This window comes from Rhinolophus ferrumequinum, chromosome 2 (assembly GCF_004115265.2).
Source record: "Rhinolophus ferrumequinum isolate MPI-CBG mRhiFer1 chromosome 2, mRhiFer1_v1.p, whole genome shotgun sequence".
Classification (NCBI taxonomy): Eukaryota; Metazoa; Chordata; class Mammalia; order Chiroptera; family Rhinolophidae; genus Rhinolophus; species Rhinolophus ferrumequinum.
In genome coordinates, this window is record NC_046285.1 from 30,427,871 (window position 1) to 30,442,844 (window position 14,974).

Here is a 14,974-nt window from a genome sequence, read left to right on the forward strand (position 1 = left end):
TTATCCCCTTTGTTCGCTTATTCTACTAAATAATTATTGAAAGTATATTTCCTATGCCTTGAAAACTAGACTTACTAAAATTTCCACTTGTAAGCGACACCTTCCAATGCAATATCCCAAGAGGCTCCGGTTAGGGCAATGCTAACTCTACATCACATATATTTCCTACTCTACCAGTTGATCCCATACCATGGACACAATTGAGATGGACAAGGCTGATACAAATATAAATATGTATCTGTGTGTGTTTCTTTTTTCACTGAACAGCTATTCCATGTTATCCACTGCAATGTGTGAAACTGGTAATGATTCAGAAGGGAGGCCCAGTGGTATGGGGGAAAGAATATGGAATTTGGAAAAGAAAACTGAGTCTGGATTTAAGTTCCAGCCCATCTGGTTTTATGATCTAGGATAAGGAATTTAGTAACTCATTTTGTATAATGTTCTTATCTATAAAATGGGGCCATTACTACCTCTTTGCAGGGTTGCTGATTATTAGATACATGTAATGTTTATAATACATGGTCGGGTACATGGTAGATACTGCATAAATGGTAGCTATTCTTATAATTATTAATACTGAGCAGTTAAAAAAATGTGACAGAAGAAAAATATATGCAATACATTTGCTTAAAATGTGAGGTACCATGATTAAATGATGAGTTCATTTTAAAACACACAAAAATCTGCACACCTTCAAAATGTTCATAACCCTGCAAAACTTGTCTTGGTTCCACCCATGTTTATCAGATCATCCTTCTCTCCCCCAACTTGCCTCCACTTAATGAGATCATCTCTCTGTAGGACCAAATGTTAAAAGAAATTAATAGTATGACTTTGCTAGACATAAAATAATAAAAGTAGAAAGAATAGGAAAGTATACTATGTTACTTTAAGATGTTCTAATCTAAGTAAAAATATCTCAGAGTTATGTCATCAATAACTCTTTCCTCAGTCTTGCTAAGGTACATAATATTTAAAGTCAATATTTAAAATAATATTTATAAAATTTATAAATTGCAGCAAACAGGAAAAATATGTAGGTATTGCTTAGTTTTATTTCAACAAATATTTATTGTACATTTAATTTATCGTGGAATGAAAAATGAATAATAGTGACATAATCCTTGCCCTTCAGCTTATAGTCTACGAGAGGAATTAGTCACATATAAACGAATAATAATAAAATGTAAGAAGTACAACATTAAAGAATGAATAAAGAATTCTAGAAGTTCAAAGAATTCTGGGAGCTAAATTTGCTACATTGGGGGTTGGTTCCTCACAAGAAAAATTATATCAGAGCTGAGGGTGTGTAAGACTTGAAGAGATGGACAGGGAGATCGATACAGGGTATATCAGACAGTATGAAAAATTTGCCACATATATTTAAACAGTTTTGTTTTCTTTTCATGAATACATGCATGCTCCATGAAAAGGAGAAGGTGGTCAGATAATTTGTCTATGTGCATGCTTACTTATCCTTTGCTAAGAATAAACTAATGTCTAAAACAAGGAAAACAAGTAAGCAAATTCATTAATTATCATCATATTTATACTTTACACAACATTTATTCAACGAACTATATCCTCTATCTTAATTAGAATAATTGGTAGTCACTGGTATCCAATCTGAATTGATAATTTGTAAAACTTTGGCAAAAATGTTTGACTCTCACAGATTTATATTCTTAGCCGAAATCTTTGCTTAGTACTATTTCCAAATATTTACATTTATAAACAAAGGCTCTTAGTGGATTAATGATGTTTATATAATGGCCAGAGCTAGGGATACAAAGGCTAGGCCACGTATCCTATGTGGCAGCTCACTCAAACAGCCTAATTCAACAAAAAGAGCAATGCAGGGATTTGCCACTTGTTCTTTCTGCCTTAGGCCCTAGCTGTGTGTACTCGCTCCATCCATGGTCCAGCAATTCCTTCCTTTGTTACTACACTTACCTTCATAATTAAGCTTCTGTGTTCCACAGACTGACTAAAATTTGTGCCCATTTCAAATATAGTTGTGATTCCATCCTCACACAAATTCATCCAGTAACTATATTCCTCACGCCCAGGAAGGCGATCCCAAAAAGTCCTGAAGGCTTCCCAGACAGCTTCTTGACACACTGAAAAACAGAAGTATTTTTATGAAAAGTTAACACACTTTAGAGTTCTCAGATGATCATGGACCGGTTTATTCAGATTCCTGAGATACACTTGCCCACAACGTCTTTTCTGGAGGGACATGGGAATGATTCTCAATCAAAGCCCTTCTGTTTCTTATGTCCTGCTTCAACTTTTCAGATCTGAAGAGACTTTTTACTTCCCACTTCTTTCCTTTGCAAAGGGGATTGACTCACCTCCTAATAGGCAGGGGTTTTCTCCCCATCTCTTTAAAACAAAAAAATCCATGTTTATATGTTTATGCTTTATAAAAGTGGAGCTGATGTTAAGCATAGTTCAATTGGTGAATGGATAAATAAACTGTGGTACATCCCTATGATGAAACATTATTCATCAATAAAAAAATGAGCTTTCCAGAGTCTTGAACAGGTATTTGTACACCCATGTTCACAGCAGTATTATTCAAAACAGCCAAAAGATGGAAGCAACCCCAAGTGTTGATCCAGAGATGAATGGATAAATAAATGCAATCTATACATGCAATGGAATATTATTCATCCTTAAAAAGGAGGAAAATTCTAACACAGGCTCAACATGGATGAACCTTGAGAAGAGTATGCTAAGTGAAATAAGTCAGTCACAAAAGGACAAATATCTGTATGATTCTCCCGACAAGAAACAGTTTTGTCAAATCAATAAATACAGAAAGTATAATAGAATGGTGGTTGCTAGGGGCTAGGGAGAGGAACAAATGAGAAGTTATTGTTTAATAGGTACGAAGTTTCAGTTTGGGAAGATGAAAAAGTTCTGGAGAGGGATGGTAGTGAAGGTTGCACAGCAGTGTGAATGTACTTAATGCCATTGAACTGTACACTTAAAACGGTTAAAAAAAAATGAGCTTCAAGCCATGAAAAGACATGGAGAAGACTTAAGTGCATATGGCTAAGTGAAAGAAGCCAATCTGAAAAAGCTACATACTGTATGATTTCAACTATATGACATTCTAGAAAAGGCAGAACTAAGAAAATTGTAAAAAGATCAGTGGTTGCCAGGGGTTGGGGGTAAAAAGAGATGAATAGATGAAGCACAGTGGATTTTTAGGGCAGTAAAACGACTTTATGTATTAGTGTAATAGTGAATACGTATCATTATACATTTGTCAAAACCCACAGAATGTAAAACACAAAGAGTAAACCCAAATGTAAATTAAGAACTTTAGTTAAGAATAATGTGTCAATACTGGCTCATCAATTACAACAAATGTGACATACTAATACAGGATGTTAATAACGGGGAATCAGTGTGGAGACGGTGGCAGTATAGGTAACTCTCTGGACTTTCTGCTGTTTGTATAAACCTAAAACTTCCCTAAAAAATAACATCTAATAATTTTAAAAAGATATGAGAATTTAAAAGAACAGAAAATGATATTTAGGAGAAATACAAGAATACTGCTGTATTAAAATAAAAACTAATTCAATCTATCTGCTAAGTAATCCCATAGCATCAAATCTGAAAGGATGCTAAATAGGCTGTCTGCCCTGCGTGTCTTGCTGTACTGTAACCACTTCACTGGCCAGATGCAGGACATGACAATAAATAGACTGAGATGGGAGCAAAGAGGTGAGGGGTGAGAGAGAAAGAAGGATATAAATGGACAGAGATCAAGGAAATTATTTTTCATCTCAAGAAGATTGAAAAGTTAACAGGCAGCACATTGAGGTGGAGCCGCTAAACTCACAGAATCAGAAGATCTGAATTCTAGCCCTAGCATTCCGTGTACTAGCTCGATAAGTGTGGGTAACTTACATAGCCATTCAACGCTTCAGTGTAGTCAACTTCCTTTCTTAATGGTATGAATAATTACTTCCTTGCTTACCTTACTGGGAAAGTAATTTATAAACAGCATAGTGCTACATGAGTATCAGATAGATGTTATTATCACATTGGATTCTGTTTGTCTGACAGTTGTGTGATAGAAGAAAACACTCTAAGCCAAAGATCAACTCCTAAGCTTTAACAGAGTGAACTATTGAAGGTTTCTCTATCAGTTGGTTTTTCAGGGTTGAACTGAACCTTGGGTTGCACACTTAGTTTCTCTTTCAGTGAACTAACCGGAGCCTAATTACTGTTCTTTAAAACTTTTGATCCTACAACATAAAGTAGAGTCCAACAGTGAGTGACTGGCTGAGGCAGAGCTGAAGAGAATGCAAAGGTGAAAGTCAGGATTGGTAAACACAAACAAAAAGTGAATGTACGTAAGGTCTGGTTATAAAATGAGGTAAGAGAAAGTATAAAAAATATTGCGAGTTACCACGTGAACCGCCGAAGGAGAGCAGTGGGGGGCGGGGGGGGGGGGGGACGGGGAGGCGGCGGCAGAGTTAAGTGACAAAGGAAAAAGGACAACGAGGGGCAGGTGGTCTCAGGGTTGGGTGACACGGTGACACCCGAGGTCTGGTGGCGGTAGTAGATCGGGGCAATCAAGGCTGAAGCACCCAGGGAACGGTGGCAGTGGTGGGACAAACAGACTGACTGAGCCTGGCGGTGGTGGGAGCAGCGGGAGGAGCCAGAAGGAGGCCAGCTGTAAGCCTCCCGCCCAAGGAGAACGCGCTCTTCAATCGGATCTTGAGATGTTATGAACATAAACAGTATAGAAATGGATTGAAATTCTGTAAACAAATCCTCTCTAACCCTAAATTTGCAGAGCATGGAGAAACCCTGGCTATGAAAGGCAATAGTATCATAGTAGGGGACTTCAACACACCTCTGACAAGGGACAGGTCTTCCAGACAGAAAATCAATATGGAAACAACAGCCTTAAATGACACATTAGACCACTTGGATCTAATCAATATTTTCAGAGCATTTCACCCCAAAGTTGCAGAATACACGTTCTTCTCAAGAGCACATGGAACATTTTCCAAGATAGACCATATGTTAGGCCACAAAACAAGTCTTGATAAATTTAAGAAAATTGAAATCATACCAATTGTCTTCTCTGACCACAGTGCTATGACCAATTCATGGAGGCTGAATAACATGCTACTAAATAATGAATGGGTCAACCAGGAGATCAAGGAAGAAATCAAAAGATATCTCGAGACAAACGAAAATGAAAACACGACGACCCAAAATCTATGGGATGCCGCGAAAGCAGTCCTAAGAGGGAAATTCACAGCAATGCAGGCGTACCTAAAGAAACAAGAAACATCACTAATCAACAGTTTATCTTCACACCTAAGGGATCTGGAAAAAGAACAGCAAAATAAGCCCAAAGGGAGTACAAGGAAGGAGATAATAAAGATCAGACCGGAAATAAATGAAATAGAAACCAGACAAACAATACAAAAGATCAATGAATCCAAGAGTTGGTTCTTAGAGAAGATAAACAAAATCAACAAACCTTTAGTCAGACTCATTTGAAAAAAAAGACAGGGCCCAAATTAATAAAATCAGAAATGAAAGAGAAGTGACAACAGACACCGCAGAAATACAAAAAATTTTAAGAAATTACTATGAGCAACTATATGCCAACAAATTTGACAATCTGGAAGAAATGGACTATTTTCTAGAGGCATACAACCTTCCAAGGCTAACTCAAGAAGAAACAGAAAACCTGAATAGATTGATTACCACCATGGAAATTGAATCAGTAGTCAACAATCTCCCAACAAACAAAAGCCCTGGACTGGATGGCTTTACAGGAATTATCACCTATTCTCCTCAAGCTCTTCCAAAAAATCCAGGAGGGAAGGCCCCCAAACACTTTTTACGAAGCCACTATGACCCTGATCCCAAAATCAGACAAAGACACCACAAAAAAAGAAAACTACAGGCCGATATCTCTAATGAACATAGATGCAAAAATCCTCAACAAAATATTAGTGAACAGAATTCAGCAATACATTAAAAAGATCATACACCATGATCAAGTGGGATTCATCCCTGGTATGCAAGGGTGGTTCAACATCCGCAAATCAATTAATGTGATACACCACTTTAACAAAATGAAAAATAGAAATTACATGATCATATCAATAGATGCAGAAAAAGCATTTGTTAAAATCCAGCAGCCATTTATGATAAAAACCCTTAAGAAAGTGGGAATAGAGGGATCATAGCTCAACATAATAAAGGTCATATATGATAAACCCACAGCTAACATCATACTCAATGGGGAAAAGCTAAAACCATTCCCCTTAAGATCAGGAACAAGGCAAGGTTGCCCACTTTCTCCACTTCTATTCAACATAGTGCTGGAAGTTCTAGCCACAGCAATCAGACAAGAAAAAGAAATAAAAGGCATCCAAATTGGTAAGGAGGAAGTAAAATTGTCATTATATGCAGATGACATGATACTATATATAGAGAACCCTAAAGACTCCAGCCAGAAACTATGAGAGTTGTTAGATGAATTTAGTAAAGTAGCAGGATACAAAATTAATATTCAGAAATCAGTTGCATTTGTATATACCAATAATAAAACATCAGAAGGAGAAATTTTTTAAAAATCCCATTTACAATTGCTTCAAAGACTATAAAATACCTGGGAATAAATTTACCAAAGAAGTAAAAGATCTGTACTCAGAAAATTATAAGACACTCAAGAAAGAAATGAAAGAAGATACAAATAGATGGAAACACATACCATGTTCATGGCTAGGAAGAATTAATATAGTTAAAATGTCCATACTGCCTAAGGCAATATACATATTCAACACAATTCCTATCAAACTACCAACGACGTTTTTCACAGAAATAGAACATATAATCCTAAAATTTATATGGGACCATAAAAGACCCCAGATAGTCTCAGCAATCTTGAGAAATAAGAACAAAGTGGGAGGTACAACGATACCTGACATCAAATTATACTACAAGGCTACAGTAATCAAAACAGCATGGTACTGGCATAAAAACAGACACATACATCAATGGAACAGAATAGAGAGTCCAGAAATAAATCCATGCCTATATGGCCATTTAATCTACAACAATAGAAGCAAGAATGTACGGTGGGGTAAAGACAGTCTATTCAATAAATGGTGCTGGGAAACCTGGACAGACACATGCAAGAAAATGAAGCTGGACCACCTCCTTACACCATATACAAAAATAAATTCAAAATGGCTTAAAGACTTAAATGTAAGATCTGAAACCATAAAATTCCTAGAAGAAAATATAGGAAGAAACTTCACAGACATTATCTGGAGTAAGATTTTTACTGATATACACCCTCATGCGAGGGAAGTAAGAGAAAAAATAAACATGTGGGATTACATCAAACTAAAACGTTTTTTCACAGCAAAGGAAACCATCAATAAAACAAAAAGGGATCCCACTGAATGTGAAAAGATATTTACCAATGATATATCTGATAAGGGGTTAATATCACAAATTTATAAAAAAACTCACTCAACTCAACTCCAAAACAACAAATAACCCAACTAAAAAATGGGCACATGAAGAGACATTTTTCTAAAAAGGACGTACAGCTGTCAAACAGACATATGAAGAAATGCTCAACCTCACTAACCATCAGAGAAATGCAAATAAAAACCACAATGAGATACCACCTCACCCCAGTCAAAATGGCTATCATCAAGAAATCAACAAACAACAAGTGTTGGCGCAGATGTAGAGAAAAGGGAACCCTTGTGCACTGTTGGTGGGATTGCAGATTGGTGCAGCCACTATGGAAAACAGTATGGAGGTATCTCAAAAATCTGAAAATGGAGCTACCTTATGATCCAGCAGTTCCACTCCTAGGTATCTATCCGGAGAAATCCAAAACTCTAATTCAAAAATCTTTATGCACTCCTATGTTTATTGCAGCACTATACACAATAGCCAAGACATGGAAACAACCGAAATGCCCATCGGTAGATGACTGGATTAAGAAACTGTGGTACATTTATAAATGGAGTATTACGCAGCCATAAAGAAGAAAGAAATCTTACCGTTTGCAACAACATGGATGGTCCTAGAGAACATTATGTTAAGTGAAATAAGTCAGACAGAGAAAGACAAATACCATATGATCTCACTTATATGTGGAATCTAAAGAAAAGAATAAGTGAATGAACTAATCAGAAACAGTTTTGGAGACATAGAGGGAAAACTGAGGGTTGCTAGATGGGCGGGGGGGGGGGGGATAAGGGGGAAGGTGAGGGGATTAGAAAACAGTCAGTAACCACAAGATGGCCACGGGGTTTTGAAAATTAATTTGGGGAATGTAATCAATAATGTTGTAAAGATTTTGTAGGGTATCCGATGGACACTTGTCCCATTTGGGAGACCACCTCAGGGATGATGTAGTTGCCTGATCACTTCACTGTACACCTGAAGCTGAAGCTGAACAATAATGAATGACAACTATAATTTTATATATATATATATATATATATATATATATATATATATATATATATATATTTACAAGAAGCGGAGTACAGCATTAGGAATAGAGACAGTGGAAATGTAATGGCTCTGTGCGATGTCAGAGGGATAATGGATGGGGGAAGGGGGTTTCACATAGTGTGAGAGATATAAATGATAAATGTCTAAGTATTACTTTGTCTTGTGCACCTGAAACTAATAAAAAGAGAGAGAGAGAGTAGAGGAACTTATAAAGAAGAAATAAATTAAACAGTAAGACTAGTCTCAAAATACTATGAGCACACTCACAGTACTATCAATAATTAATCAGAGTTAAGTAAAATAAATAAATAAACAAATAAATAAATAAATAAATAAATAAAAAGACCAAAGAAGAAATATCAGCCAAAGAAAAAGTAGGACATCATATAGCAATTCTTCATATACTAGTCACATACATCATATACTATATATACTAAACATCAAATAGTAATCCCTTTTCCTCACAAGTTGTTCTTACTCTTAAAATTAGTATCTCCAAAAATGAATATTTCACAATTTGATCAAGTTTTTCATTGTCCTCAAAACCCCTATGCAGTTCCAACCAAGTATTTTTTTCCAACTTGCTTCCCCTGCCACTTCAATTCAACGGCCCCTTTCCATTAATGTTTGCCCAGCAGCAAATAACTGCACCCTTTGTTCTAGTACCCTGAAAGAGTAGTCATTTCACAGAGAAAAATGACTGAAATTCCATGTACTTGGTTCATAAAAGATATAAACCACATCCATGCTAGAAATATGAACATAGAGTGACTAGTAACTAGTACTAAAGGATTAGCTTAATTTATATTCAATACTGTCAAATGATCAGGATCCCACAAGATCACAAAAAAGACTTGTCAGATAATTTGTTTGTTTGTTTTTTTAACCACACTTTGTCCCATTAGGGTTTACAGATCCTTCTAGTCAAGAAATTAGTAATTATTACAACATCAAATGCCTTTTTGAGAAATGAATGGAAAATGTGGAAATACTTCCTATATAAATGCACCATATCACTTAGAAATAGTTTAGGATGAAAGAGAAAATCCCAAACTTAAAAGAGATACAAGATTACTTCTCCTTCATGTAATAATTTGGAGATAAGCAGTCCAGAGGTAATTTGACAACCACAGGCGGGTAGGAAAACTAAGCCAGTTCTATTGTACGGCTTTACTGTGCACAGCTTTCATTTCTCGGACCACTCATGAACCCAGGAAATGCTTCAACTCCTGCCATTTTGTTTATATTCCAGATAGGTGGGAAGAAAGGAAAAAGAAGGGCACCCTCTATTTTTTTTTTTCAAACGGCACTCCACAGAATTTTCATTTTGCTCTCACTTATATTTCATTGGCTGGAATGTATGACCATACTAACTGCAAGAGAAGCTGGGAAATGTAAGGAAGGTTGGGAAGATGGACGTGAAGAGACCACCAGCTGACTTCACATGTACTCAAAAATCTTTGCATTAAAATTAAGGTGGTTTATGAAGCCCCCCCGACCCCAGAAGTCTATTCCAAGAATCTGTCACACAGATCCAATATCAAGAACGCCTGCTCCCATGATGAAAATATCCATAGTCTAAGAGGCAGGTTTTAAGACATACTTAGTCTTGTTTTGTTGCTCCACATAGTATAGAACCCTGAGAAATAGAAATGCTATGGTAACTATATGGAACATCTATTGGTCATGTATGTTTATTTTCTGACTTTCACTTTATCCTGTATGGCAAGAATTTAGCCTCACTAAAAAATCCTTGGGCTGGCTGAATGGCTCAGGTGGTTACAGCGCGAGCTCTTAACAGGGTTGCGGTTGGATTCCCACATGAGCCAGTGAGCTGCGCCCTCCACAACTGGATTAAAGACAAGGAGCTGCCACTGAGAGGCCAGCAGAGCAGCCAGATGGCTCAGTTGGTTAGAGCTTGAGCTATTAGCAACAAGGTTGCCGGTTCAATTCCTGCATGAGATGGTGGGCTGTGGCCCCAGCAACTAAGATTGAAAACAGTGACTGGATTTGGAACTGAGCTGCACCCTCCACAACTAGATTGAATGACTTGGAGCTGATGGGCCCTGGAAAAACACACTGTCCCCCAATGTTTCCCAATAAAAAACAAAACAAAAACCAAAGAATAAGGACAGAGGGAAGACAACATGAAATACACGGAGAAAACAGCCAAGGACAGAGGCCTCAGAAGAAACCAACCCTTCCAACACCTTTATCTCACACGCATAGACTCCAGAACTGAGAGAAAATAAAGTTCTGTTGTTTAAAAAAAAAAAAAAAAAAAAAAAAATATATATATATATATATATATATATATATATATATATATATATAGCGAGACCGAATAACTATATATTTGTAAAGAAAGAAAAAGTAAACTCAGTAACTTCTTCATAATATACACAAAAAGTAATTTGAAATATGAAAGCTAATACTATGAAGATCCTAAAAGAAAACACAGAAGAATGTCAACATGATTTGAGGATAGGCAAGGATTTCATAGACAGGACACAGAAAGCAACAACTACAAGAGAAAAAAATGAAATTAGAATTCATCAAAACTAAAAACTCCTGCTCATCAGAGACACTATAAATAAAAATGAATAAGCAAGCCATACGTCTGACAGACAATATTCGAAATACATTATCTGACACAGAACTATTATAGTATTTAGGATATTCAAAAAATTCCTACAACTCACTAGTAAAAAAGACAAATAATCCAATTTTAGAAATAGGTAAAAGACTGGAGTAGATACTTCACTAAAGAATAGATACAAATAGCCAATGAGTATGTGAAAAAATGCTCACTATCATTTATCTTCAGAGAAATGCAAATTAAAGAAACCACACATGAACCAGAATGGCTGAAATTTTTAACATGGACACCACCAAATTTTTGCAAGAAAGTGAAGCAAGTAGAACCCTCATTTTTGTCAAGAGTGTAAAATAGTACAACTACTTTGGGAAAAAATATTGGTAATTTCTCATATACAAGTAAGTAAATATAACCAAATCTATGACCCAAAAAGTTCCCCTCCTAAGTATTCCTTCAAGACAGAGGTAAGCATATATCCATAGAAAAACTATATGGAATGCCAGAGCAACTATATTACTAATAACTTAAAAATGGAAACAACCCAGGTATCCATTAAAGGAAAATAAACAAATGGTCACACAAAGGAATCAAAAGGAACAAATTACTAATTAATGCAACAACATCAGGGAATCTCAAAAAGTGAGTGAAAGAAGCCTCAACAAAAGAGTACATACTATTCTACTTATATAAAGTCCTGGATAAGTGAAACTAAACTATGGTTTAAAAAAATTAGATTAGAGTGGTTGCCTGGTAGATGGGAGGTGGGGAGAGGCTTGTCTGGGAAGGGAAATAAGGTCGCTTTCTGGGGGTGATACTGTCCCAAAATTTAAAAGGAGTTTTGGGTGTGTGCATTAGCCAAAACTCACCAAATGGTATGCTTGAGATATATGCATTTTACTCTATGTAAATTTCACCTTTAAAAAGGTAAACAAATATTAAGCTCTAATTAATGATGTTCATGCTGAAGGGTCTAGGAGGAAATGTACTGATGTCTTTGACTTACAAAATATGTCCAAGAAATAAGATAATTGGATAGATAGATATGTCATAAAGCAAATATAACAAAATGTTAACTCTAGAGCTAGGTGGTAAGAATATGATGTTCACTATACCATTCTTTCAACTATTCTGTATGCTTTAAAAACTTCTTAAAATCTTAGAAAAATATTATTGAATGCTGAATAAATGTAGTTGGAACATCTAGAAGTGATAGAAATCATACCAGGTTTCACAGCGGGCTTTCTCTTTGTCTCTCATGGATTCACAGAAGAATGGCATAAACTGTCTCCTACGAATTATGCTTTTGGGGGATGTCCCTACCTTCTACAAAAAGCCCACAATTCAATGCTTGGTGTAAAATATCTCCATCAGATATTCATTCTTTTAAGTTAAGCTTAACCATTTTATATCTAGTCTATTAAAATGCAATTCCTGGAGTTCTGTTTACAACATGAGAGAGTGGGGAGCTACATGAACCCACTTCCCAGCAAAACTGTGAAAATTATTTAAAAAACAACCATTTAAATTGTCTAGAAATGGTCCTAAGGGTATACAACAAAGGAATAAACAGTTATTCAGGAAAATCTACTAAACTTTGATAAGAAAAGTAAGAATCAGGGCCAGCCTGGTGGCTCAGGTGGTTAGAGCTCCATGCTCCAAACTCCGAAGGCTGCCAGTTCGATTCCCACATGGGCCAGTGGGCTCTCAACCACAAGATTGCGGGTTCAACTCCTCAAGTCCCTCAAGGGATGGTGGGCAGCACCCCCTGCAACTAAGATTGAACAGGCACCTTGAGCTGAGCTGCCGCTGAGCTCCCGGATGGCTCAATTGGTTGGAGCACGTCCTCTCAACCACAAGGTTGCCAGTCTGACTCCCGCAAGGGATGGTGGGTTGCGCCCCCTGCAACTAGCAACGGCAACTGGACCTGGAGCTGAGCTGTGCCCTCCACAATTAAGACTGAAAGGACAACCTCTTGAAGTTGAACAGCACCCTCCACAACTAAGATTGAAAGGACAACAACTTGACTTGGAAAAAAAAGTCCTGGAAGGACACGCTGTTCCCCAGTAAAGTCCTGTTCCCTTTCCCCAATAAAAATCTTTTTAAAAAAAAAGAGAAAGAAAAAAAAAGAAAAGTGAGAATCAGTGGTTCTAGCCAAGGCAACTAGGCAAGAAAAGGAAATAAAATCATCAAAATTGAAAAGAAAGAAGTAAAACTATATTTGCACATGACATGAGCTTGAATACAGGAAGTCCTAAGAAACCTACTTACAAACTATAAGAACTAATAAACAGATTCATCAAGGTTTCAGGATACTAGATCAATATATAAAAATCTATTGTGTGTCTGTCTATACACTAGCAATGAAGAAACCAAAAATGAACATAAGAAAACAATTCAATTTACAAAACTATTAAAAAAGAATAAAATACTTAGGAATAAATTTAACAAATGAAGTATAAAACTTATACCCTGAAAACCAAAAAATATTGCTGAAAATCTAAAATAAAGGGAAAAACTTCCCATTTTCATGGATTGGAAGACTTACCATTGCTAAATGGCAGTATCTCCAAACTGATCTACAGTTTGAATGCAATCCCATCAGAACACTAGCTGACTTATTTAGAAATTGACAAACAAATTCTAAAATTCAAATGGAACTGCAAAAGACCCAGAACAGCCAAAACAATTTTGAAAAAGAAGAATAAATAAATTGGACTTCATCAAAATCAAAAACTTTTATTCATGAAAGATACAGTCAAGAAAGTGAAATGACAACCGACGGAATGAGAGAAAATACTTTCAAATCATTTACCTGATAACGGATTTGTATCCAGAATATATAAAGAACTCTTATAACTCAGTAATAGCAAGACAAGTCACCCCATTTAAAAAGAGGCAAAGGATCTGAAGACATTCTTCAAAAAAAGATATTCAACTAATCAAAAAGTATATAAAAAGAGCCTCAACGTTTTAGTCATTAGAGAAATCCAAATTAAAACCAAGAGATACCACTTCACACCCCCTAGGACGGTTATAATAATTTTTTTTTCAAAGGAAAATCATAGAGCTGGCAGTGATGTGGAGAAATCAGAACCCTCATATTCTGCTGGTAGCAATGTAAAATGGTGTCCGTACTATGGAAAACAATCTGACAGTTCCTCATGTGACTGAGACAGTCTACTATATATAGTAGAATATGTATTTAGGAGATTTAGAATCTTCTAAATATATACTCAAGAGAAAGAAAACAACTCAAATGCCCATCAAATGATGAATGAATAAACTAAATGTGGTATATCTGTACAATATTATTATTTGACCCCCAAAAAGAATAAAGTACCGATACATGATCCACCATGGATGAACTTCAAAAACATTATACTAAGTGAAAGAAGCCTGTCACAAAAGACCACATATTATATTATCTCATTCATATGACATATGACAATAGGCAATTCTTACAGTGACAGAAAATAGATAAATGGTTGCGTAGGCCTGAGGCGAGAGGTAGGGAAGACAGAGGGATAAGAGAGTGATAGCTACTAGAAGGTGAGGAATTTCTTTTTGAAATGGTGAAATATTCTTAAATCAAGTATGGTCATAGTTGCTCATTTCTCTGAGTATACTAGAAATCCATTGAATTCTATACTTTGAATGGGTCAACTGTATGGTATGTAAATTATATCTTAACAAAACTGTAAAACAAATGCAATTCCTTCTAGAACGCTAATTTATTTATCCAATGAATTTTCAACTGGGGGCTATCTGACAAGGAGTTCCAATTAACTAATCTGAAATGATAGAATTCAGAATATTTATTTTACATTTCAACAG

The 14,974-nt window shown here is 36.0% G+C and overlaps 1 protein-coding gene across 1 annotated transcript in view; it reads right to left on the reverse strand.

Annotated features, from left to right (window-relative positions):
• Window positions 1-14,974, reverse strand: part of IMPG2 (interphotoreceptor matrix proteoglycan 2) — an 84,317-nt gene that overhangs the window by 59,912 nt on the left and 9,431 nt on the right. The window contains exon 3 of the mRNA XM_033135498.1: window positions 1,957-2,123. Coding sequence (XP_032991389.1) covers window positions 1,957-2,123 — 167 coding nt within the window. The remainder of the gene's footprint in view (window positions 1-1,956; window positions 2,124-14,974) is intronic.